We start from the raw sequence: 25276 nt of genomic DNA, 5'->3' as shown, positions 1-25276 counted from the left end.
ATGCTGATCTTTAAACATTTCTGGCCGAGCCCTCTTGCCACATGTCAGAGACATTCCAAGCTGGCTACCACATGTTCTGTCTCTGGCTTCCTTCCCTCTGCTGTCGAGCATTCTGCTATCTTAAGGGCTTGGTGGGGCATCTCCCATTTCAGCTCCATCTTCAGCTGACCACACAGTTCAGGGGGAAAGTTCTGAAAGAATGTTTACATTTGAAGTGAACTGCTTCCCTTGATGCAGCACTTAGAGTGAGAGACAAAATGAGCTACGTGTGCATACAAACACTCACACCAACACACATCCACAAACTGTGAGGAGTGGAGGCTGCTTCCTGCTGAAAGATCTAACAGAGGAAAGCTTCTGGCTGATCACGTTTAATAGTGAGGTTAACAAGAAATGCACACGGCTTATGTGCCAGAGCCCTGGTAAGAAGCGCCGAGCCCTGGGACGCTTTCTGCCTACCTTTGTAGCAGTATCTGCAGCTACTACATTCAGAGAATCCAAGAGGACTGATGGACAGATGAACCTTTATTTAAAAAAATAGCACTTCAAATAAATTAAAAGGGGAAACCGTCAAGTGTTCAAATTGTGAAGAAATAGCTGAAAACCTAAAGAGACTCCAAGCTGCAGCCTTCTGACCGCGTTCTTTGTCCACTGGCAAAAGCCCACATGTCTCAGTCCTCCTCAATCTTTTCCCTGCTGAGAGGAGGGAAGTGATTGCAAACGGGAGACCAGACAGAGGAGAAAGCTGCATCTGGTTGGAATGAAAATCGCCACGTACTTGCGGATACGGGTTTCACTTTATGACCCACTGTATTCTTCCAAAAATAAAAAGGGAGAGGGAAGCTGCATGTTTTAGAAATTGGAATTACTTGGGGATAAAACACTAACTCTAGTGCCTGTGGCAGGCAACAGCAACTTTCGTCCTCCCAAGTCAAACACCATCCCCAGCTGAGACTCTGTGCTACAAGCTTTTCAGGAGATGTTACCTAGACTTTATTAAAAGAAAAGAACAGGTTTAAATATAGACACTGGACTAGCCCAGTCTGTACTTTCCGAGTCCACATTCTTCAGCTGAAGCACTGCATCAGGGACCCCGAGTCTGCTTGTTTTCAGGCCACAGTACACGGAACCAGTTTTTTTCAGTTCTTCTCCTCACTCAGCCGCCACACACAGTGGCCGCCGACGCCGGAACCTTGGGCTCGGCCTTTTCCCACGGCCTGGTCGGAACCGCCCAAGGTCTCTCCTCAGTGAGGACCGATGCTGTCACGCTCTACGGGTGGGAAAAAGCAAGAAAATAAAAGCACCTGGTGCAGGTTTCACGAGACCCATTCGGATTCGCCGCGCTCCAAACCCGCTGCTCAACGCCGCCTGTGCGCTCTGTCCGGCAGCAGTCTGTGGCCTAGGAGTCGATCTCAATTCGAGGAGCTGTTATTGGATGCCCCAGAGGTGGACGCAACAGCAGCTCCAGCAGGGCTGCTTGTGGAGACCGACTTTCGGATGTGAGGCAGCAAGTAAGGGTCGCAGGCCAGCTGCTGGACATCAATGCGGTCCTCCTTCCGGTAGGCCAAGCATCGTCGGATAAATGCCTGAAAGGAAGTCTTCTTAATGAAATGTGAGGGCGACAGTCCTGCTCCCCCATGAGGAACTCAAAGGCATTGTAGTAGCTGCCAGAGGCCCAGGGCAAACATTTTCTAAGAGAAGGGTAAGCTTTAGGCCTTTCACAGAAACCACCACCTAGACCAGAAGATCGGGGAGAGAGGCACTGTGCTCCTGAGGGGAACGGGCCTGGCCTCTAAACTCCTTTACCCCAACACCAGGACGAACACACACGAAGACTTGTCTGTCTCGGCTGTCTGAATGGGTGGAGTCTAGTTCTGTGGTACTGCAGCTATAAACAGTGGCCCCATGTAAAATTTTACAATACTTACTATTATTATTTATCAGAGTACTATCAGCTCTGGCTTATGGTATTACTGGGGGTTGACCCTGTGACTTTAGAGCTTATAGGTATGCAAGGTTTTATGTGAAGCCCTCCGAAATTTTAATGACAATCATCATATGTAAGGTGAGGAGACTAAAACTACAGTGTCGCAGACTGGTGAATGCTTTTCCTGAGAAGCTCAATCCTCCCTGAAGTGTCATCACTAGGCAAAGGACACAGCCCAGTGCAGTCACATTGTGAGAGAAAGCCTAAGCAGGGCTGTACCGGCACCCTGGACTCTGCATCCTAGCAGGGCTGTACCGGCACCCTGGACTCTGCATCCTGAGCAGGGCTGTACCGGCACCCTGGACTCTGCATCCTAAGCAGGGCTGTACCGGCACCCTGGACTCTGCATCCTAGCAGGGCTGTACCGGCACCCTGGACTCTGCATCCTAGCAGGGCTGTACCGGCACCCTGGACTCTGCATCCTAAGCAGGGCTGTACCGGCACCCTGGACTCTGCATCCTGAGCAGGGCTGTACCGGCACCCTGGACTCTGCATCCTGAGCAGGGCTGTACCGGCACCCTGGACTCTGCATCCTAGCAGGGCTGTACTGGCACCCTGGACTCTGCATCCTAGCAGGGCTGTACTGGCACCCTGGACTCTGCATCCTAAGCAGGGCTGTACCGGCACCCTGGACTCTGCATCCTGAGCAGGGCTGTACCGGCACCCTGGACTCTGCATCCTAGCAGGGCTGTACCGGCACCCTGGACTCTGCATCCTAAGCAGGGCTGTACTGGCACCCTGGACTCTGCATCCTAGCAGGGCTGTTACCGGCACCCTGGACTCTGCATCGTGCCAACGTGGAGGTCTCCTCTGCCTACACGCGTGGGGCCAAGGACTCTCCGCTATGGGACTTCTCCCACGCACGTCCTTTAGTAGACAGATCACCTTACCTGCCCCGTTTTTAACCAGAGGCTTCTACTTCCTCAACATCTTATAAAGTGTTGTCATGAGCACTCACTCTAAAGCTACACTTTACATGAGGGTCGCAATTATGTTGACAGTGACAAGAGTGTCACTCTAGGGAGGGTACAGAAGGTATGTGTTTGTGTGTGGGGGAGTGGGGTGAGAATCCTTTCTAGTAAATTTTGCTGTGAATTTAAACTTGCTCTAAAAAGTCTATTTAAAAAAAATCAAAAACTTGAACTACTGGTTTTATATTTTTCATGTTTAACAAAAAAAAATAACATCACTCCTGGCTTTTTTTTCTTTTTTAATTTTTTTTTATATTTATTTATTTTCCCTTTTGTTGCCCTTGTTGTAGTTATTATTATTGTTGTTATTGATGTTGTCATTGTTGGATAGGACAGAGAGAAATGGAGAGAGGAGGGGAAGACAGAGAGGGGAAGAGAAAGACAGACACCTGCCGACCTGCTTCACCACCTGCGAAGCGACTCCCCTGCAGGTGGGGAGCCGGGGGCTCGAACCGGGATCCTTCTGCCGGTCCCTGCGCTTTGCGCCACGTGCGTTTAACCCGCTGCGCCACCGCCCGACCCCTGGTCTCTCTTTCTATCTCCATTTGTCTCCCCTTCCCCTCTTGGCTTCTCTCCTATCTAATAAGTTTTTTAAAAAAGCATTTAGAAAGAGGATTTTTTTTTATGCTTTTTACATATTTATTTTCCCTTTTGTTGTCTTTGTTGTTAGACAGGACAGAGAGAAATGGAGAGAGGAGGGGAAGACAGAGAGGGGGAAAGAAAGACAGACACCTGCAGACCTGCTTCACCGCCTGTGAAGCGACTTCCCTGCAGGTGGGGAGCCGGGGGCTCGAACCGGGATCCTTACTCCAGTCCTTGAGCTTCGCACCACGTGCGCTTAACCTGTTGCGCTACCGCCCGACTCCCAGGAAGGATTTTTTTTAATGACTCATGAATTTTGTGCTTAATAATCCAGCTGCTGCTACCCAGAGAAATGACAGAGAAGAACGCCAAGCAGAGTCCTTTCTGCTGGTCACTGGGCCAAGACTTACCTTTGCTTCAGGTGTCACTACAGGCTTTGGCGGGAACTGCACTTCAGTAGCTTTAAGAATAGTATTTTCTTGTAGAATATCTTGCTGGGACTGGTTATGGCCAAAGGGCTATCATATAGAAACAAGATAAGTAAAGGTGGGACCCTCTGATTTAAATGGGAGAGAAGACCATTAAAAACCACAGGGAGGGGAGAAGAAGATACGGGTAAGAAGAACCCTATCTTCTGGTTTTTTGTCTCACAGACAGAGGGCAAAGGCTCTGAGTAACCTTCTCACAGTCCAGCAATTTCACCACCTGCAATTTATTCTTATCCGTTTCTTAATTTTTTTAGACAAACCTAGACTAATCTAGGTTAAGACAAAACCCAACTAAAAGCAACCAACAACAGAACTCTCAGAAGTTTCCAAGCCTAACTGTGAGCAGTGCAACACAGAAACCTGCTGACAGCAGCTATGTGGGCACAAGCACACGGCTGGCTGCTGCTGTACATACAGTCACGACTTAGCCGCTAGGCTGCTGCTGGTTCCAGTGCTACACTGAGCCACATACCCCAGAGCAGAGGTAACAATAAATAGTTCCTGACACCTTTACCCAGTATACAGCTTCAGATGCCAGTAACTAAGGGGGTGGCTGGGAATAAAAGCCTTGTAGCTATTGCAAGCTTCCGTTCTTCCAGTCTGTTCAAATGGCTCTTGGCCACATCGCCATGAACAAGCAACCAGGTTCAAGACCCAGTCCCCATGTGCAGGGAGGAAGTTTCACAAGTGGTGAAGCAGACCTGCAGACGTTCCTCTTTCTCTCTTCTACACCCTGGCCCCTCAGCTTCTCTGTCTCCATGAAAAATAAAGGGGGGGGGGATAGAATGTGGTCACTGGGGGCAGCAGATTTGCTATGTAGGCACTGAGCCCCAGAGATAGCCCTGGTGGGAATTAAAATAAATTAGTTAATTAATTTCTGGCTCCTGGGAAATTGCATACTTTAATAAGCTGCTCATCTAATCCCATACCCATGGTTTAAGAATTAAAAATTTTAATAAGCTACTCATATAATCCCATACCCATGGTTTAAGAATTAAAATTTGCCCTGCTTCTGAGAACAGCAAAAAGTACACACTTCCAGTTGTCCAGCAGAATTCATTAAGGATCCTAGGACTGAGATTCTTTGCTTATGCATAAAGTTTAAGTGTTAAGTCTTCTTCAAAGCACACCTTTCAGAACTCCATTCTGTAAAACCCACAGCATGCCACTGACCACAGTGCCACCCACAGCATGCCACTGATCACAGTGCCACCCACAGCATGCCACTGATCACAGTGCCACCCAAGATGAAAACCCAGTGCCCGCATTCAGCCTCTTTCCTTACCTTCCTCCCGTAAAGACACTGGTAGAAGATAACACCCACCGACCAGACATCAACTTTATTTGAAATCTTTGGTGGTTCCTTCCCAACCACAAAACACTCTGGTGGTAAATACCTGGAATGGGGTTGGGGGGGGAGGACAAACTTAGAAATATGACTGAATAAATCCAAGACATATAAAAAAGGTTAAGCAGAAGACCTTGTTGGAAAGTAAAAACTGAATTTTAGTTGCTGGGGGTGGGGAACAACAGCAAACCTTAGATCTAGCTGGAGAAAGACCATAAAAAGACACCCTAACTTAAGGAGGCAGTTAAGGACCCACAAGGAGAAATGTGGAGGTATCGCATTCCCCAACTTCAGTTTATACTACAAAGCGCAGCAGTTACAACAGTGCAGTGCTAGGATGCGCTCGACACTTGGGCCAGTGGAACTAACAGAGAGCCCAGAGATGAGCCACACACACATGACAAGGGCCAAGATAATTCAATGGGGCGAAGCAGCTCCACTCGGCAGATGGTGCTGGGAAACGGGCTCCACCCCATGAGGAAAAGTCAAACCAGACCACCCCTGAACACCGGATGCCAAAATCCAATCCAAATGGATCAAAGACCTGGATATGAGACTAGAAACCCTAAAATATGTGGCCAGGCAGTGGTGCACCTGATTGAGCACACACATTACAGTGCAGAAGGACCCAGGTTCAAGCCCCTGGTCCACCCCCTTCCGGGGGAAAACTTCATGAGTGGTGAAAAGCAGTGTTATAGGTGTCTCTGAACCTCTCCCTCTACATCCCCCCAATGTCTCTATCCAATAGAAAAAATTTTAAGGGGGAAGGGGCAGGCGGTGGTGCACCCAGTTAAGCACATTATCAAGCACAAGGACCCAGGTTTGAGGCCCTGCTCCCAACCTGCAGGGTGTTGTTTCACTAGTGGTGAAGGAGGTCTGCAGGTCTCTCTCTCTCTCCCTTCTCAATGTCTCTCTGTTCTATCTAATAATAAAAAAGGGGGGGGAGGGAAACTCTAAAATTTATAAAAGAAAACACTGGTTAAACTTTGCAGGATCTTTACATCAAATAAGTATTTGGAGGCTCAACCCCATGGGCCTGGGTCATGAAAACAAGTAAATTAAATGGGATTACATGAAACTAAAAAGCTTCTACTCATCAAAAGCAAACTACACCAGGATAAATAGGCAACTAAGTAAATGGAGTATTTGACTATCACACATCAGACACGCTACTGATATCAAATATCTACACAGAATTGGTATAGATCTACAAAAGAAGCAAAAACAACCCAATTAAAAATTGGGCCCAGGGAGTCGGGCGGTGGCGCAGCGGGTTAAGTGCAGGTGGCGCAAAGCACAAGGACCCGCATAAGGATCCCGGTTCGAACCCCGGCTCCCCACCAGCAGGGGAGTCGCTTCACAGGTGGTGAAGCAGGTCTGCAGGTGTCTGTCTTTCTCTCCTCCTCTCTGTCTTCCCCTCCCTCTCTCCATTTCTCTCTGTCCTATCCAACAACGACAACAACAATAACTACAACAATAAAAAAACAACAAGGGCAACAAAAGGGAATAAATAAAAAAAATAAATATAAAAAAAAAAAATTGGGCCCAAATGTGGTCCGGGAGGCGATGCAGTGGATAAAGCATTGGACTATGAAGCATGAGGTACTGAGTTCAATCCCTGGCAGCACATGTACCAGAGTGATCCAGAGTGATGTCTGGGTCTTTCTCTCTCTCCTCCTAGATTTCTCATTAATTAATGAATAAAGTTAAAAAAAATTGGGCCAAAGAATTGAATAGTTTTCTAAAGAGACACACATGGCCCACAGGCATGTGAAGAAATGCTCCACTTCACTTACCATTAAAGAAATGCATTACAACTCCACTGAGATCCCATCTCACACCTGAGAGAAGGGTTTCCATCAACAAACCGAGAAGTGGCAGGTGCCAGAGATGGAGAGGTGGTAGAGAAAGGGACCCTGCGGCACTGCTGGTGGGAATACAGACTGGGGCAGCCCTTCTGGAAGACTGTGTGGACAGTTCTTAAACAAGTAAAATGCAAATACCTATGATCCAGCAACATCTCTTGGGCATTTATCCAGTGGACAGTCAAGCACAATTAGAAAGGACACATGCACCCCTATGTTCACAGCTGCATCATCCACAGCAGTCGCAACGTCCCCCAGGAGAAGACTGACTAAAGAAGTTATGGGATTGGGGAGTCGGGCTGTAGCACAGCGGGTTAAGCGCAGGTGGCGCAAAGCACAAGGACTGGCATAAGGATCCCGGTTCGAGCCCCCGGCTCCCCACCTGCAGGGGAGTCGCTTCACAGGTGGTGAAGCAGGTCTGCAGGTGTCTATCTTTCTCTCCTCCTCTCTGTCTTCCCCTCATCTCTCCATTTCTCTCTGTCCTATCCAACAATGACAACAACAATAATGACTACAACAATAAAACAAGGGCAACAAAAGGGAATAAATAAAATAAATAAATAAATAAATAAATAAATAAGAAGTTATGGGATAGACACTCCATGGAAGACTACGCTGCACTCAAAAAAATGATTGCATCCTTTGGGACAAAATGGATGAAACTGGAGGTGATTATACTTAGTGAAGTAAGAGATGGGGGGGGGAGAGAAAGAAAGAAACTAGTATAGTATAGCCACAGGCCCTTTGGAATATAACTAAAACATGCCTACTAGCTATCTACAGAACAGAGACCACCATCCCCCCTCCCCCACAACTTTTCATCTGCACTACTCCAGCCTTTAGGTCCGTGATTGGTCAACAACTCGTTTGGCTTTGTATGTTAACTCTCTTTTCAGCCACCAGGATCCAGATGCTAGCATGCTGTCAACCAGACTTCCCTGGACAGACAACCCCACCAATGTGTCCTGGAGCTCTGCTTCCCCAGAGCCCTGCCCCACTAGGGAAAGAGAGAGACAGGCTGGGAGCATGGATCGACCTGTCAATGCCCATGTTCAGCGGGGAAGCAATTACAGAAGCCAGACCTCCCACCTTCTGCAACCCACAATGACCTTGGGCCCATGCTCCCAGAGGGATAGAGAATGGGAAAGCTACCAGGGGAGGGGATGGGATACGGAGTTCTGGTGGTGGGAATTGTGTGGAGTTGTACCCCTCTTATCCTATGGTTTAGTCAGTGTTTCCCTTTTATAAATAAAGAAAGAAAGAAATAAGAGGTGGAAGACGATGACTAGATGGTTTACTCATAAATGTAGAATTTAGAGAACTGATAGATATGAAACTGAAATTAAAAGGAGGAGCATATGCACATATGTAAATAGGATGTGGGAAGACACAAAGAAACGCACCATTCCCTTTTACGGTGGCTGTATTAACAGACATCAAGATACAGCTAGAAGCGACGGGGGTTTCCTTACAAGTTAGATTTTTTAAAAAAAGACATCTCTGAAATAACTATTTTAAAGTCGATTACATTTCCTACTTGAAGGGTGATGAGGGCTTACTGCAGGACTAACAGAGACACTAGACACGTCAAGCAGCTGCTGGCAGGACTTTCTCTCCATCTGAATCCTCTCCTCCTCACGCACTCATGCACTGCAGGTGTGGCTTGACTGGAGCCAACCACACTGAACTGCACGATGTGGGAGGCTAAGTCCCTCTCCGCACTAACGAAGCTGAATACTTCTTATTCTCAGGGTCTTGGTCACAGCACAGCTGAAGGCAGACTTCTAGAGATAACAGACTGATCTCTACTGATTTCATGCTGGTAAGATCAATTCTGTGAAAAACTTGAGACCCTACACCAGGGGATAAAAATCAAGACGTGCGGTGAGGGAAGCACAAGAGCTGGAAGGCAAAAGCTGCTCAAGTGATGGGCCGGCTTCTGTTCCATTTAAAAAGCAGTTCAGCTGCATGTTTTTTTCAAGTCATTTTTGGATTGAAACATCTGAGGCAGAGTGTTCATCTGCACCTAATAGTCAGACCATACACTACAGAAGGAACACAGAATCAGAAAGAGTGGTAAGGTGAATAAACAGAAGAAATTTACGGATAAATAAGTACATAAAGGACACACTCTCATGCTAGCACAATGGACGGAAATGACTTTCATGCCTGAGGCTTCCAGATTCAGGACTCAGTCCCTGGCACTACTACAAGCCAGAGCTGAGTGTGTTCTGTTTTTTGTTTGTTTGTTTGTCTGCTTGTTTTTAAATAGAACAGATAGAAACTGAGAGGGAAGGGGAGGTAGAGAGAGAGAGGAGAGACCTGCAGCACTGTTTCACCACTCATGAAGCTTCCCCCCGCCTGCAGATGTGGATCAGGGTTTTTTTTTTTATTTTAGTATTATTATTATTTTAGGTAGAGACAGAGGTGGGGGGCACAAGAGAACACAGCACCAAGCCTTCATCCACCTTGGCAGGGATTGGGCGTGAAGCTGGCTGCACACACAGCAAAGTGGTGCACTAGCCAAGGGAGCTACTCTGCCAGCCCCGAAGATCAGGGTTTCAAACCTGGGTGCCTGCACATGGACGCGCCACCCCATGCCCTATTAAAGGACAGTTCTCCTCACTTCCACTAGCATGTCCAGAGCCCTATTCTTTGTGCCACTTAGCTCCGTGACATGCGTAACTAGAGATGGCCATGAGGAACGGCGACCGTTGTAGGATGTAGGGCCGGTTTAGCAACAGTGTGCGGCTCCAGGCACGAGGGCCGGCCTGCCTGCCTGGGCTCGACTCCTAGCAGCACATGAGCACAAAGCACAGCACCTGGGGTGGGCCCAGGCCCAGGGCCTCGCCTTAGAGTGTGCAGCAGACAGAGGCTGCTGTGGAAGGCCAGAGGTTTGTTCCCAGACATCACATTAGAAACGGCGTTCTGAACGCACTTGGAGCTTTCTTTGTGAATATGGAGAACGTGTGGTTTTGTGCTACCACTTACGAAGTGAAAAGTTAAATAATATAGTTAAACTGAATGCCTGAGCTCAGGGTATCTATGGTTTTCACTGTCAAAAGTAGTAACAAGCAGATCACAGAAAATGCAGGCAGAGTGAACCGGGGTACAGTGGCTGAGGAAGGGTTAACTGTACAGAACTCAGAACATAGCTCACCAGACAAAACCTGCTCCTCAGTGACTTTTAAGAAAGGAGAGATGAGAAAAAAAAAGTGGACAAAGTAATAAAAATATATGGAATCAAACTGCTGAAAAAGACAGATTTTTTTTATTATTGTTGTAGTCGTTGTTGGATAGGACAGAGAGAAATGGAGAGAGGAGGAGCCGAAAGAGGGACACCTGCAGACCTGCTTCACCACCTGTAAAGTGACTCCCCTCGAACCGGGATCCTTACGCCAGTCTTTGTGCTTTGTGCCACCTGCGCGTAACCCACTGCACTACCGCCCGACTCCCTGATTTTTTTTTTTCTTTTTCTTTTTTTTTAACTAGAGCTCTGCTCAGCTCTGGCTTATGGTGGTGCGGGGAACTGAACCTAGGACTTCGGAGCCTTTGGCATGAGATTCTATAGCCATTATGCTATCTGCCCCCACCCGAACAGACAGATTTTATCTGGGAATAAAAGTGTGCGATGGTTTGATCCACTCTGTCCAATCCGACAAGATGAGAACAGATATCCGTCTACGGCCACACCACCCTGAACACGCCCGATTTCGTCAGATCTCGGAAGCTAAGCAGGGTCGGTCCTGCTCAGTACTTGGATGGGAGACCAGATACCCACTGCTAACTACAGATGTTTCAAACAGCCCTGGTGTGTTTTGCAGATACCTACCAGTAAGTCCCAGCGCCTTGTGATGTCAGCTCCATACCGTCCACTGAATTGTAACTATCATCATCCATTATTTTGGAAAGACCAAAATCTGTGATTTTTATCTCTCCACATGCTGTACCATTTACTAAAAGAATATTACCTAAAATACAAAAATCTTCATGAGTAATGGCAGATGAATTAAGAGAAAAACTCCAAGTAATAGCACACAACAATCTACTAAGTTATGTGAGCTCCAACTGCCTGGAGAAGAGTCCTCAAGTGTCTGACTGCACCTTCTGTTTTCTAAGTCACCAGCAGAGCATCAGAAAAAGAACAATTGGGAGTCGGGCGGTAGCACAACGGGTGAAGCGCAGATGGCGCAAAGCGCAAGGACCAACATTAGGATCCCGGTTTGAGCCCCGGCTCCCCACCTGCAGGGGAGTCGCTTCACAGGTGGTTGCTGGATAGAACAGAGAGAAATGGAGAGAGGAGGGGAAGACAGAGAGGGGGAGAGAAAGACAGACACCTGCAGACCTGCTTCACTGCCTGTGAAGCAACTCCCCTGCAGGCGGGGAGCCGGGGGCTCAAATCGGGATCCTTCCATCTGTCCTTGCACTTTGCGCCACCTGCGCTTAACCCACTGCGCCACTGCCTGACTCTCAGAACAGTAGTTTTAAGGGAAAATAATTAAAGAAAACAAAGAAGGGAATAAAGCTTGTATCACAGTGCCACCTACAGTTCTTACGGCAAGAAAATAGTTTCTATTCAGCCATGGAAAACCCAATCATGCCAGTGTCATATTTTTGGGATGCAATGGATCGACCTTCTCATGGTGCAACCCGTGAGTACCCATTCATTGGGAAACTGACGATCCTTCCTAGCCGACTGAATCCACATGGATCCCAGTCACTTTCAAAGCCAGCAACAAGCAGCTCCTGACAGCTTTCAACCTGACGCTGTTGACTGGCTATGGAAGAAGGGCAAACGCTAGAAGAAGAAGATTTTTGAAAATGATCACTTCATTGTGGTGACGGTTTCAGTCATTTATACTGTATTAGTACACAAAGAAGAGCCAGTGGTAAGACTGGATACATAGCTACCACAAGAGCAAAGGAGGGTCACCATTAACCTACAACTGCAGAGAAGGGAATCAACCCACCACCCCAAACCAATCTGAGAACAACAACATATTTTAAAAACAGCTGAGAAAGACAACAAAATGTAGAGGCAAGAAGTCTAACTGGCCTTAGCACCCTTGAGAAGACTATGGGAAATAGTAACCACTCCGCAGAATTCACTGTGCAAAACAAACCATTGCTTTCTGAGTACTTATCAGAGACTTGGAGTTGCCAACTGCCAAGGACATTGCTTCTCCAGAGTGTCCAGAGTGTTCAAAACTTCCCAGTGTGACCAAACCTCTTTTGTTCCCACATGGGAGCAGGCCACCCAAAGCAGAGGCTACTAGGCCTTCCTGGCTTCTGCTAACTCTGTCCAACTTTATAGAATAGAAAGTCGATTATAAGACCAAATAAAACTTATTTGAAGTTAGGCATACCTGGTTTGAGGTCATAGTGTATGATGGGAGGTTTGATCTCATTTAAGTACTTTAGAGCGTTGACAATCTGCATAATAATGGACCGGGCCTCTTTCTCTGACATTAGTTTGTGCTGTTTCAGGTAGAAGTCCAGATCATTTCCTTCACAGTACTCTAATACTGTACAAAACCTAAAGATGAAGCATATGTAAGCCATATTTAGCCACAGGATAACAAATCAACTTTGTTTATACCAGTGTCAATAAAAACTTTGAGTAATTGGTTTCTCACTCCTTACATCTTTGTTCCTTAAAAATAGTTGATTCTTCACTCAGTCCTAACTGCCTGAGCAGAGGTGTGCTGAGTCTCTTGGTGAAGAAGCTCTATACACTGGTACCTGTTCTGCTCATTCAGCCACGACACACCCTTCTTGAAGCCAGATTACAAGAACACCGCAAAGTACTATAACAAACTTAAGCTAGGTATCCTCAAGTTGGAACTGTCTCCTTCAGCTACATCACGTTGCATCTCTTGATTATTTAAAGATTGATTTACTTTGCTAATGAATGACTAATAAAGTGGAAGAGAACCAGACCATCATGTGGCACAGGAAACGCTGGGTCTGAAGTCAGTAGCTCATATACACTTGGAGCCCACACACAGACGCTGGGCCACCTCCTGGGCCACCAAGCCTCACTTCCAACCAAACACCCGCAGCCACACACACAGCCCTCAGTACAAAAGCCTCACTTCCAACCAAACACCTGTGGCCACACGCACAGCCCTCAATACAAAACCTCACTTCCAACCGAACACCCGCGGCCACACACACAGCCCTCAACACAAAAGCCTCACTTCCAACCAAACACCCGCGGCCACACACACAGCCCTCAACACAAAAGCCTCACTTCCAACCGAACACCCGCGGCCACACACACAGCCCTCAAGACAAAAGCCTCATTTCCAACCGAACACCCGTGGCCACACACACAGCCCTCAACACAAAAGCCTCACTTCCAATCAAACACCCGCGGCCACACACACAGCCCTCAGTACAAAACCTCACTTCCAATCAAACACCCGCGGCCACATATACAGCCCTCAGTATAAAACCTCACTTCCAACCGAACACCCACGGCCACACACACAGCCCTCAACACAAAAGCCTCACTTCCAACTGAACACCCGTGGCCACACACACAGCCCTCAACACAAAAGCCTCACTTCCAATCAAACATCCGCGGCCACACACAGCCCTCAATACAAAAGCCTCACTTCCAATCAAACATCCGCGGCCACATATACAGCCCTCAATACAAATATTTTGCACAGCCCAGAGAATGGATCCAGAATCTGCCCCAGGTCTCAAAGACTGGTCACATCTATTTGCCCTGGAAATTTGGCCAAAGTTGCAAACATAAATGAGCTTTAAACAGAGTGCCTGGCAGTGGTGTGGAAAGCGTCTGACTCTCAAATAATGAGTACTGAGTTCATCTCTAGCAATGGGTGTGCCAAAGTGATGCACTGGTTCTTTTTCTCATTAAAAATCAGTAATTTCAAAATATATTTTGTTTGTTTTTAATGAAAGAGAACCGAAGAGAGAATGACAGAGAGAGGGGACACAAGGATGGGACGGGACGTGACACACAGCCCAGAGCACTACTATTCAGTTCTGGCTTATGTTGGTGTTAGGGATTAAGCCAGGGATTTTAGTGCCTGTAAATTTTAGTAAAGTCATTTACTTAACCTATATGCTGTCTCCCCAGTCACAACTCCATACCGCTCCTGGTGGTATCTATCCTCCCCTTTTTTTCTTTCTCTTTTCTTATATTTTTATAGGACAGAGAGAAACTGAGAGTAGGAGACAAGAGATACCTACAGCCCTGCTTCATTGCTTGTGAAGCTTCCTCCAGATGCTGGGGGCCACCTGTGGTTCTTTTATTTTACTATTATCTTTATTTATTGGAGACACCTGCTGCACTGCTTCACCACTCACAAAGCTTTCCCCTTGCAGGTAGGGACCAGGGGCTTGAACCCAGGCCCTTGTGCACTGTAATATGTGTGTGCCACCACCCCACACCTACAGATACTTGCAGTTCTAATAATTGTACTTACTACTATCATTACACCACACTGACCCAAATACAAAGCCTATACCACTTGTGGGATTGTTACACTGTGTGTCTTTCTTCCAAGTGAAGAAAGACTCACTGAGCATTTAGATATTCTTGTGTGAACATCTTCTGAACTAGTCTAAGTTGTGGCAATTTATGTGTATCAGCTAGGATCTAGTCAGAAAGTAAGAACCACACTGAGTGAAAGACAGAGAATTTAAAATCAGGGAGCTTCTTAGACAATGACAGAAAAATTGAGAAGACGAACTTGCCAGGGAAGCAGCCCAGAAATAATAAAAAACAGGAAGCCATCAGCACTCTAAGGGCAGAGGTGGAGGAGGGGAGATGGTGCAATCAGAGTCCAGGCTCCAAAGGAAGCTGGAGCCACCAGAGCTACTGACCACCACTTCCTTTCCCACTCACACAGTAACATGGGGCCTGGGGAGCAGTCTGCAAACAGCCTCCCACAGAGGCAGGGTAGAGGGGAGGCCTGAGAGCAGACAGCTGCAGCCCTCTGCAGCCTGGGGTCGTCAAAACCGAATGTGAACTTGATATGCTGCTGTGAGATCCCTTATGTGTTTTCTGAAAGATGCAACACCCCCTCTGGATGTCTGCCATTCCAGATCCCTCATCTGAGATGCTGGGATCTGAGACTCACCCTCACACTTAGTGGACTTATTCTTTGACACAATTATAAGCAAAATCTCACTTTTAACACCCAAGTAATTCTCTTATGATTTTCTAAATCAATGTTTTGGTTTATTTTTGGGTAAAATTCTTCCCAGAACTAGGGAATCAACTTAGTAAGAATATACTCACACATGATCCCTGACACCACATAGAAGGCAAGAAACATCACCAACTCTACTACTTCTCTACACACACACACACACACACACACACACACACACACTCCAAGGGCAGTGGCACACCCAGTTGAGCACATACATTACCATGTACAAGGACCCGAGTTCAAGTCCCCATCCCCACCTACAGGGGGACACTTCACAAGCAGTGAAGTAGGTCTGCAGGTGTCTCTCTGTCTTTTTCTTTCTCTACTCCCTCTCTCTTCTCAATTTTTCTGTCCTATCAAAAATAGGGGCTGGGGGTATGAAAAATGGCCACCAGGAGCTGTGGTTTGTAATGCCAGAACTTAACTCTAGCAATAGCCTTGGTGGCAGTAAAAAGAAATAAAAATAAAGTTAATCAATTAAAATTAAAAAGAGCAGAGTGTGGAAGATGGCCATGAGGTGAGAGTATGTCTGCCCTGTCCAGCCCCCGCGGGTGAGGGTGTGCGGAACCCCACGGCTGGTGCAGCCGTGCTTTCACGGCCTGCGAGCCCTGCCCCAGTGATAAAGCATCACACTCAAGCATGAGGCATGGAGTCTGACTCCTGATAAAAATATGCCAGTGTGACACTCTGATTCTCTCACAGAGAAACAGAGAGAAACTGAGAGGGAAGGAGAAGACAGAGAGGGAGAGAGAAAGAGACACCTGCAGCCCTGCTCCACCACTACCCTCCAGGCGGGCGGGGGCCCAGGCAGACATCTTGCCACGCGGTGATACATGTGTGTGTTCCGCTGGTGTGCCACTGCCCAGCCCGTGTACGTACATCTTTTTGAAAAACAACAGAAATCAACTTATTTTCTCTGATTAGTTAAAAATGTAAGGGGCCGGGTGGTGGCACACCTGGTTGAGCGCACATGTCACAGGGCACAAGGACCCAGGTTCGTGCCCCTGGTCCCCACCTGCAGGGGAAAAGTTTCACAAGTGGTGAAGCCGGGCTGCAGGTGTCTCTCTGTCTCTCTCCCTCTCTATCACCCCCTTCCCTCTCAATTTCTGGCTGTCTCTATCCAGCAAATAAAGATTAAAAAAAAAAAAAAGTATACATAGGGGCTGGGGAGACAGCATAATGATTATGCAAAAAAAAAAAAAAAAAAACCTTTCATGTATGAAGCAGCAAAGGTCCCAGGTTCAGTCCCCAGCACCACCATAAGCCAGAGCTAAGCAGTGCTCTGGTAAAAGGAAAAATAAAAAATAAGACAAAAATGTGTACATAACTCAAAAATAGCAAGCTAATCTATATTATCTATGAAGTGGTTCTCATGCACACACTACACAGAAGGCAGGACAGCTATATAGAATTCAAGGAATTTATTCAAAGCAAAACAGTAAAGCCGCCCTGTGGATGCCTGTTCTCTAGCTAGCTATTTTTCTAAATCCTACTCCAAACTAAGCAAACTAGCAATTATGCTTGGTACAGGGTCACAGTCTAGAGAAGAGGGCACCACTGGGCAGGGCAGTTAGCTAGAAGAGGTAATGGTATCCATTTCGAATGTAATTACGTTCTACTTTTGATGCCATTTCTAAATGTGGGCAGGTTCTCTGCAGAGCAAGCTTGAAGATGGCTAACAATTCTAAGTGCCCTGAGAGGAACACCTGCAGGTCAGACTCAGGGTATGTTCTCCCTGGTCAGCTCAGAATCCTACACAGAAAACATTTCCAAGTACTGAAATAATCAAAAACTCCTGACTAAACCCAAAGGTGTCAGAACTTGACCTATACCAAGATAATGCAATAAAGCAGCGCCTAAGGTCACGAAAGACCTCGGACAAGTCCTGGAGCTTCTCTGACCCTCTGTCTCTGCCTGCACAGGGAGTCAGATGGATGGATGGAGAGGCTTTCAATTTTAATAGCCCCCAGGTCTGTAGACCTGTATTTTATAAGCAACTATGCCTCATTTTATACAGCATTCGTTCTCATGTTGGGAAAGAATCACAACCTGGTACTTCTTGAGAGGCCTGTCAGTGTCTCCAGGAGGAGGCAAAAGTCCTCTGAAACCATTCTCACGCACTGGTGCATGTCAGTGGCATGTGCAATATAGTCACACAATTATCTGTTCATTGAAAGAAAGAGATTGCTGATACAGGTTAGCAAAAGAATGAATCTCAAAAAGGGATCCTGCTAAGTAGAAGAAATCAGTTACAAAGGCCACATCATGCAGGCAATCTAGCAATACAGCTAGCAAAGGCGGCTCTCGGTCGTTAAGAGCTGGGGTGGCGGTGAGAGCAAAAGGTGCAGAGCTTCTCTCTGAAGTGACGAAGTGTCACGACACATCGGCTGCGACAGCTGCGAACATCAAACAGTCATTGCTATATACTTTAGGTGAAGGACCAAGTTAGACCTTATTTCAATTAAGGTTGGTTTATTTTTTTTTTTATTTATTTTTATTTTTTTGCTTGAGACTGGACATGCTGGCAGAATTTTTTTTTTTTTTAAAGAGGCAAATATGGGCAAATTATGAAAACAACTTTCATGCCTGAAGCCTGGAGGTTCCAGGTTCAATCCCCAACGCTACCATAACTTTAAAAAATAGCAAATAGGGGAGTCAGGCGGTAGCGCAGCGGGTTAAGCGTGTGTGGCGAGAAGCGCAAAGATGGGCATAAGGATCCTGGTTCGAGCCCCCGGCTCCCCACCTGCAGGGGAGTCGCTTCACAGGCGGTGAAGCAGGTCTGCAGGTGTCTGTCTTTCTCTTCCCCTCTCTATCTTCCCCTCCTCTCTCCATTTCTCTCTGTCCTATCAACAACAATGACATCAACAATAATAATTACTACAAGAATAAAAGCAAGGGCAACAAAAGGAATGAATAAATATTTTTTTAAAAAAAGCAAATATTGGTCTGGGGAGAGGAAGCAGAGAGTCGAGCACAGGGCACCATGCAAGAGGTCTCCGCTTGACTCCTGAGACGACATAACTCAGGACGAGTGACATCTCCCCCTCATAAAAACAAGTAAATAAACTTTTTTTAAAATGGCAAATAATTTACCCAGTCTAGTCCCCATCAAGCCATTTGTGCTTTTCTTTTTATGATGTTTAAAAAATTACTTGATAAGACAGAGAAAGTAAGAGGAGAGGGAGAGAGACAGAGAGACACTTGCAGCCCCGCTTCACCGCTTGCGAATCCCCCTACAGATAGGGACCAGGGGTCGAACCTGGGTCCTTGAGCATGCTAATGTTGATGCCCAAGCCCAAGCCGGTGAGTCACACTGACGGTCACACACTTGCACACCTCTTTCGGTCAGAATGCCTTGCTGTCCCAAGTCTCAATCCAGATATATACCCACAGAGAGCTTTTCCCCAGACCCAGATCCAAATGCCCCGTGTGTGGTCAACATGCCGCAAGAAAACTCTATTAAATACTCAGCTACTGTGGCCAAGCACTTACGAGTCAGTGTCAAGGGAGAAGTAGTCGTACAGCTTAACTATTCTGGGGTGATCGAGCTCTTTGTGAATCCGGTACTCCCTACACGCATGCCTGTGGACAAAACAGAGAATCAAGACACGCCGTATACCGACTGTTCCTGGAGACTCCGACATGGCCTCTCTCTTTCTCCACTGCTAGTTTCTTTCTTTTTCTTTCTCTTTCTTTTTTTTAAAAAAAAATTTATGTCTCGTTTTTTTATTCTTTTAATTTTTTATTATCTTTAATTATTTATCAGATAGAGACAGCCAGAAATCAAGAGGGGTGGGGAGACAGAGAGGGAGAGAGACTGAGAGACACCTGCAGCCCTGCTTCACCACTCTGGTGATGTTTTCCCCTGGCAGGTGGGGACCGGGGGCTCGAACCTGGGTCCTTGAGCACTGTAACACGTGTGCTCAACCTGGTGCACCACCACCTGGCCCCTTTTTCTTTATCCTTAAATTTTTTAAAAATTATCTTCATTTATTGGATAGAGACAGCCAGAAATCGAGAGGGAAGGGGTTATAAGAGTGGGAGAGCGAGAAGTTAACTTGCAGCCCTGCTTCACCACTCACAAAGCTGTCTCCCAGCAGGTGGGGACCGGGGGCTTGAACCCGGGTCCTTGCACACTGACATGTGCGCTCCACCAGGTGAGTCCCCACCCAGCCCCTTTCTCCGGGTGTCTGGCCACAGCCACTCACATCGCCGTCAGCTGCTTCTCCTCCACTAGCACTTGCACCAAACACTTTCAAAGCTCTCTCTCTCTCCCTCCCTCCTTCCTTCCTCCCCACCTCCCTTCTCTCCCTTTCTCTTTTGCCCTCTTTCTTCTCTCTATACCAGAGATCTGCTCCGCTCCGGCTTATGGTGGTGATGATGGAGACTGAACCTGGAACCTCCAATGCCTTGGGCCTGAAAACCTTTCTGCTTTGCCATTATGTTATGTCCCAACCCCTCAAAAACTTCTCACGTGAGAAAATCTTTTCTGTGGCAATTTCAACTCACATCTACTCCCAAACGTCAGAGATTTTTAAATTATAAAGACACCTGTTTTCTTTTCTGAAAAGGACTTACTTCCTGTCTATAAATGTTCGAATCATGGGGTTAATACTAGGATCAATTTCATGAGGCAAACTCTTGGGTCAAAGGCCTAGAGGTCATATAAGGCAATAAATAACACCTGGTATATGCTATAAATCCTTTAAAAAGGGGGGTGGGATTTAAAGGGCTATGTATTTTCTCCTAAGGAAAACTGAAACAAGGGGCTGGGTGGGAGGGCAGCTGGTAAAGTGCACACACTACAGCGCACAAGGCCCCAGGTTCAAGACCCCAGTCTCTACTTGCAGGGGGAAAGTTTCACAAGTGTTGAAGCAGGCTGCAGGGTTTGCATTCATCTCCCCTCCCTCTCAATTTCTGCCTCCAAATATTTTTTTAAAAACCCTGAAATTATAGAAATCCTAGTTTTCTTAAAATGAGAATTTACATATATGTATTCATATTTTAGTACTTGTTCTACTCAAATTCACTTATATCCCCTTATTTCTTTAATTTCTAGATAGCGACACAGAGGCAGAGAAAGTGGCAGAGGCCACAGCACCAGGCTCAGCCCTGGGTGACACACAGCCAAGTGAACTGCTTCACTAGTCCCGGCTGGAACTCATTTACGATCAGAAACACGGACACCGGCAGGTGAATCACCCGAACCCTGGGCCAACACATGGGGCATGGGGCTCATGCAGGCTCCAAAAGGTGGAGTGGGGCTACAGTCTCTTCTCTGTCACTTTCTCCCATTTCTCACTCTTTATAGGAAAGAAAGAAAGAAATATATATATATATGTGTGTGTGTGTGTATGTGTGTGTATGTATGTATGTATATATATATATAGTCGTGTAGTCATGCAGACACTGAGCTCCAGCAATAAGCCCGGAGGCCAGTAAGTCAGGACTCGGGGGTCAGGAAGCCACTGAGTGCCCAAGAGTTGGGGCTTGTGTGCCTGAAGCTCCCAGCCTGGCATCTGACACCACAGGTGCTACACCACTCTAGCTCCTCTCTCGAAACAACATCTTTAAAATACAATCTGACACTTAAAACACTGAATTTTCTAAATTAAAAAAAAAAACAAACTATTTATGAGAGAGAATGGGGGTAGAGAGGAATGAGGAGGAGGACAAAACAGAGCGCCATTTTGACATATGTGACGCTGGGGACTGAGCCAAGGTGTGATGTTTAAGAACCCAACACTTTATCCCTCGGCCTGCCCCCCCAACCCCCGGTCACTCGGATTTCTTTATTTTCCTTTTTTGTCAGCAGGGCTTCACTGGGGTTTCATGCCTGTGTGATTCCATGGCTCCCGGTGGATTTATTATTATCTTTGTTATTATTTTTTACTCAGAGCATTATTCAGCTCTGGCCTACATGGTACTGGGGGATGAAGCTAGAAACTCAAAGCCTCAGGCAGGAGTATATTTTGAATTTTAAAAGAATCACAGAACATATCTATCTACATGATATACCTACCAATGGTTTTTAAAGTATTTAGTTCTTAGTTACAATGAAAGTAATAGGAAGCAACCATGTCTTGAATAATACACCATTAATTTGAGGCATTTTGTTATAAGGTGAGACTCAGAAAAGAAATTCTCCAGGGCATGGTAAAAAAGGAAAGCCAAGACGGCTAGTGCTGGCAGCCCCACAGGCAGAGATGTGCAGGCGGCCGCGGCTCCAAGCAGCACAGCACAGCCGGGCATCTGCATGTGCGACAGCTCCACCCTAAGGACGCACCTCCCGCTCTCACCCACGCAGACGAGGCCTTCGACTGAGAGACCAGAATGGAAGTGGGATACTGAAAACAGAGCTCAGAAGCAGACTGAAGCAGGATGTGACTGCATATGCCCCCCAGTCCAGCAGGTGCTGCCTCTGTCTCCTCCCGGACAGCCCCAGCCCCACGCGCCGCTGGCTCCTAAGCGGCTCGAGTGCTGGCCGGCCCGGGTGCCACAGACGAGCAGCGAGGACGCCCAGGCCCTGCCAGCTCACAGCAGCGGACTACAGGTGCGCAGCGGGGGAGCAGCTGGACAGCATGGGTTTGGGGCTAAAAGCAGTAGACATCCGGAACAGCCATTTCTTCACGGTAGAGCCTGCGCTGCCCAAGAAGTGGAATGACAGCCGTGGGGTAGGCTTACGAGTGCGAGGCCCCAGTCAAACAAACCCAGCATCGCAAGTCCTAGAGAAACGCTCTAGTCTCCCCCTCCCCCCCATTAATAAACAAGTCATTTGAAAAATCCTGTAAATATAATCTTCCTCATTCTATTCTGTAAATATAATCGGTAAGATGTAGACTGCAGTCCCTCCTGGGACATCTCTGAGAATCAGATGAGACAGTAAGTGTATACAGTTCTTAGCAAAGTACTCTAATTACAACTACTAGTTAGATTTCTGAAAAGCAGACACTTCAGGATTACTTACTTGTGATAATTTTCTTTTTTCTCATCTCTCCAGTTTTTATTTAACTGGTGAATTTTCACAGCTACATATCTTTGTTCTGTTAGATCAAATGCCTACAATCAAAAAAAATAATTATGTTGTATGTAAGTTAACAAAAACTATAACTAACCTCAAGTTTCTATACAACAAATCAATATATACTCAAGAGTTCAAGAGGCACCATTAAATAAAGACAGCAGATCACATACTGGTGTCAGACTTGTAACAACCTTCTTCAAACTTGTGATCTGATCATCTGGAAGTCTCCAGACACACTGGCACCAAGGGCTTTAGAAAAAAGACCAAGCCCACGCCTTAACAGCCATGTACAGACGACTCTCTTCTGGGTGTTACCGACCCCTCACTGACTTTCTCCTGTAGCTTTTCTTTATTCCCCACTGACACTGGGACTCTGTGTCCTTTAAAACTAAGTCCTGCCAAGGTTGAAAAGCTAGGGGAACAAGCTGCCACCCTAGGAAAGAACCTCTCAGGACATACTTCTTCGCTACTTGTCATGAAAATAAAACTGTAATCTGCTCTTTTCAGCTTATTTAAATGCACACATGCACGCCTTTAATTCTGCCCCAGAAGTGGGTAAACCAGCAGCAAGTGTTGGCCCCAGCAGAGCTGCTTCTCAGCACTATCCAAAGAAAGATACAGGCTTCCCCTAAGACCAAGCTGGCAAGCCCATCAGCTCTGCAGCCTCCATCGTGGAGAGGAAATGGGAAGAGATGGATTTTGAGAACCTATGATGTAAATCAGAACCTGTATTATTTTAGTAAAACTGGAACTGTACCCCATACTAAATTTCCTGAGGGGCTCTTTTTAGAATAGAGTTGGAAGTTTTAAAAGTTCCTATTAGGAATGTATTTCAGTTGCAAACCTTCCCCACCTACACACCAATTTCTACAGATGTGGACAATGAAGGTACATAGGATAGAGTCTAGAAATGTGACTACTGGGGGCCAGGCGGTAGTGCAGCGGGTTAAACGCACACGGTGCAAAGCGCAAGGACTGGCGTAAGGATCTCGGTTCGAGCCCCCGGCTCCCCACCTACAACAGGGAGGTCGCTTCACAAGCAGTGAAGCAGATCTGCAGGTGTCTTTCTCTCCCCCCGTCTTCTCCTCCTCTCAATTTCTCTGTCCTATCCAACAACAACAGCAGTAGCAATGGCAACAGTAGCAATAACGGACAATAACAATGAGAAAATTGGCCTCCAGGAGCAGTGGACTCATAGGCCCAGGGATAACTCTGGAAGGAAAAGAAAAAAACAAAAAAAGAGAGAGAAGAAAAAAAAACAACCTCACTACTGATTGGGCAGAAGACCTAGTGGAAACGCAAAAGGACTCCTGCCCGAGGCAAGACAGACAGGGCTCCGGTTACCCAGCATCTGCAGGAGCTGGATTGAGCAGCACTCTGGTTTAAGAGAGGAGGCAAGACAGGGCTCCGGTTACCCAGCATCTCCAGGAGCTGGGATTGAGCAGCACTCTGGTTTAAGAGAGGGGGCAAGACAGGGCTCCGGTTACCCAGCATCTGCAGGAGCTGGATTGAGCAGCACTCTGGTTTAAGAGAGGGGGCAAGACAGGGCTCCGGTTACCCAGCATCTGCAGGAGCTGGATTGAGCAGCACTCTGGTTTAAGAGAGGGGGCAAGACAGGGCTCCGGTTACCCAGCATCTGCAGGAGCTGGGATTGAGCAGCACTGTGGTTTAAGAGAGGGGGCAAGACAGGGCTCCGGTTACCCAGCATCTGCAGGAGCTGGATTGAGCAGCACTCTGGTTTAAGAGAGGGGGCAAGACAGGGCTCCGGTTACCCCAGCATCTGCAGGAGCTGGATTGAGCAGCACTCTGGTTTAAGAGAGGGGGCAAGACAGGGCTCCGGTTACCCAGCATCTGCAGGAGCTGGATTGAGCAGCACTCTGGTTTAAGAGAGGGGGCAAGACAGGGCTCCGGTTACCCAGCATCTGCAGGAGCTGGGATTGAGCAGCACTGTGGTTTAAGAGAGGGGGCAAGACAGGGCTCCGGTTACCCAGCATCTGCAGGAGCTGGGATTGAGCAGCACTGTGGTTTAAGAGAGGGGGCAAGACAGGGCTCCGGTTACCCAGCATCTGCAGGAGCTGGGATTGAGCAGCACTCTGGTTTAAGAGAGGGGGCAAGACAGGGCTCCGGTTACCCAGCATCTGCAGGAGCTGGATTGAGCAGCACTCTGGTTTAAGAGAGGGGGCAAGACAGGGCTCCAGTTACCCAGCATCTGCAGGAGCTGGGATTGAGCAGCACTCTGGTTTAAGAGAGGGGGCAAGACAGGGCTCCGGTTACCCAGCATCTGCAGGAGCTGGATTGAGCAGCACTCTGGTTTAAGAGAGGGGGCAAGACAGGGCTCCGGTTACCCCAGCATCTGCAGGAGCTGGATTGAGCAGCACTCTAGTTTAAGAGAGGGGGCAAGACAGGGCTCCGGTTACCCAGCATCTGCAGGAGCTGGATTGAGCAGCACTCTGGTTTAAGAGAGGGGGCAAGACAGGGCTCCGGTTACCCAGCATCTGCAGGAGCTGGGATTGAGCAGCACTGTGGTTTAAGAGAGGGGGCAAGACAGGGCTCCGGTTACCCAGCATCTGCAGGAGCTGGATTGAGCAGCACTGTGGTTTAAGAGAGGGGGCAAGACAGGGCTCCGGTTACCCAGCATCTGCAGGAGCTGGATTGAGCAGCACTCTGGTTTAAGAGAGGGGGCAAGACAGGGCTCCGGTTACCCCAGCATCTGCAGGAGCTGGATTGAGCAGCACTCTAGTTTAAGAGAGGGGGCAAGACAGGGCTCCGGTTACCCAGCATCTGCAGGAGCTGGGATTGAGCAGCACTGTGGTTTAAGA

General features: G+C 47.3%; 1 protein-coding gene across 1 annotated transcript in view; it reads right to left on the bottom strand.

Moving 5' to 3' along the window:
* Window positions 1–507: 507 nt before the first annotated feature.
* TLK2 (tousled like kinase 2) overlaps window positions 508–25276 on the bottom strand; it is a 111378-nt gene continuing 86609 nt past the window's right edge. Inside the window, exons 16-22 of the mRNA XM_060202518.1 lie at window positions 22401–22492; window positions 18926–19015; window positions 12608–12777; window positions 11074–11212; window positions 5314–5425; window positions 3951–4058; window positions 508–1586 (exon numbers count right to left, since the gene is read on the bottom strand). Of these exons, the coding sequence (XP_060058501.1) occupies window positions 1413–1586; window positions 3951–4058; window positions 5314–5425; window positions 11074–11212; window positions 12608–12777; window positions 18926–19015; window positions 22401–22492 (885 nt within the window). The 3' untranslated portion in view covers window positions 508–1412. The remainder of the gene's footprint in view (window positions 1587–3950; window positions 4059–5313; window positions 5426–11073; window positions 11213–12607; window positions 12778–18925; window positions 19016–22400; window positions 22493–25276) is intronic.

The sequence above is a fragment of the Erinaceus europaeus genome, chromosome 12, assembly GCF_950295315.1.
Source record: "Erinaceus europaeus chromosome 12, mEriEur2.1, whole genome shotgun sequence".
NCBI lineage: Eukaryota > Metazoa > Chordata > Mammalia > Eulipotyphla > Erinaceidae > Erinaceus > Erinaceus europaeus.
Note: the sequence above shows the minus strand (reverse complement) of the source record. Positions and strands in the feature narration are given on the sequence as shown.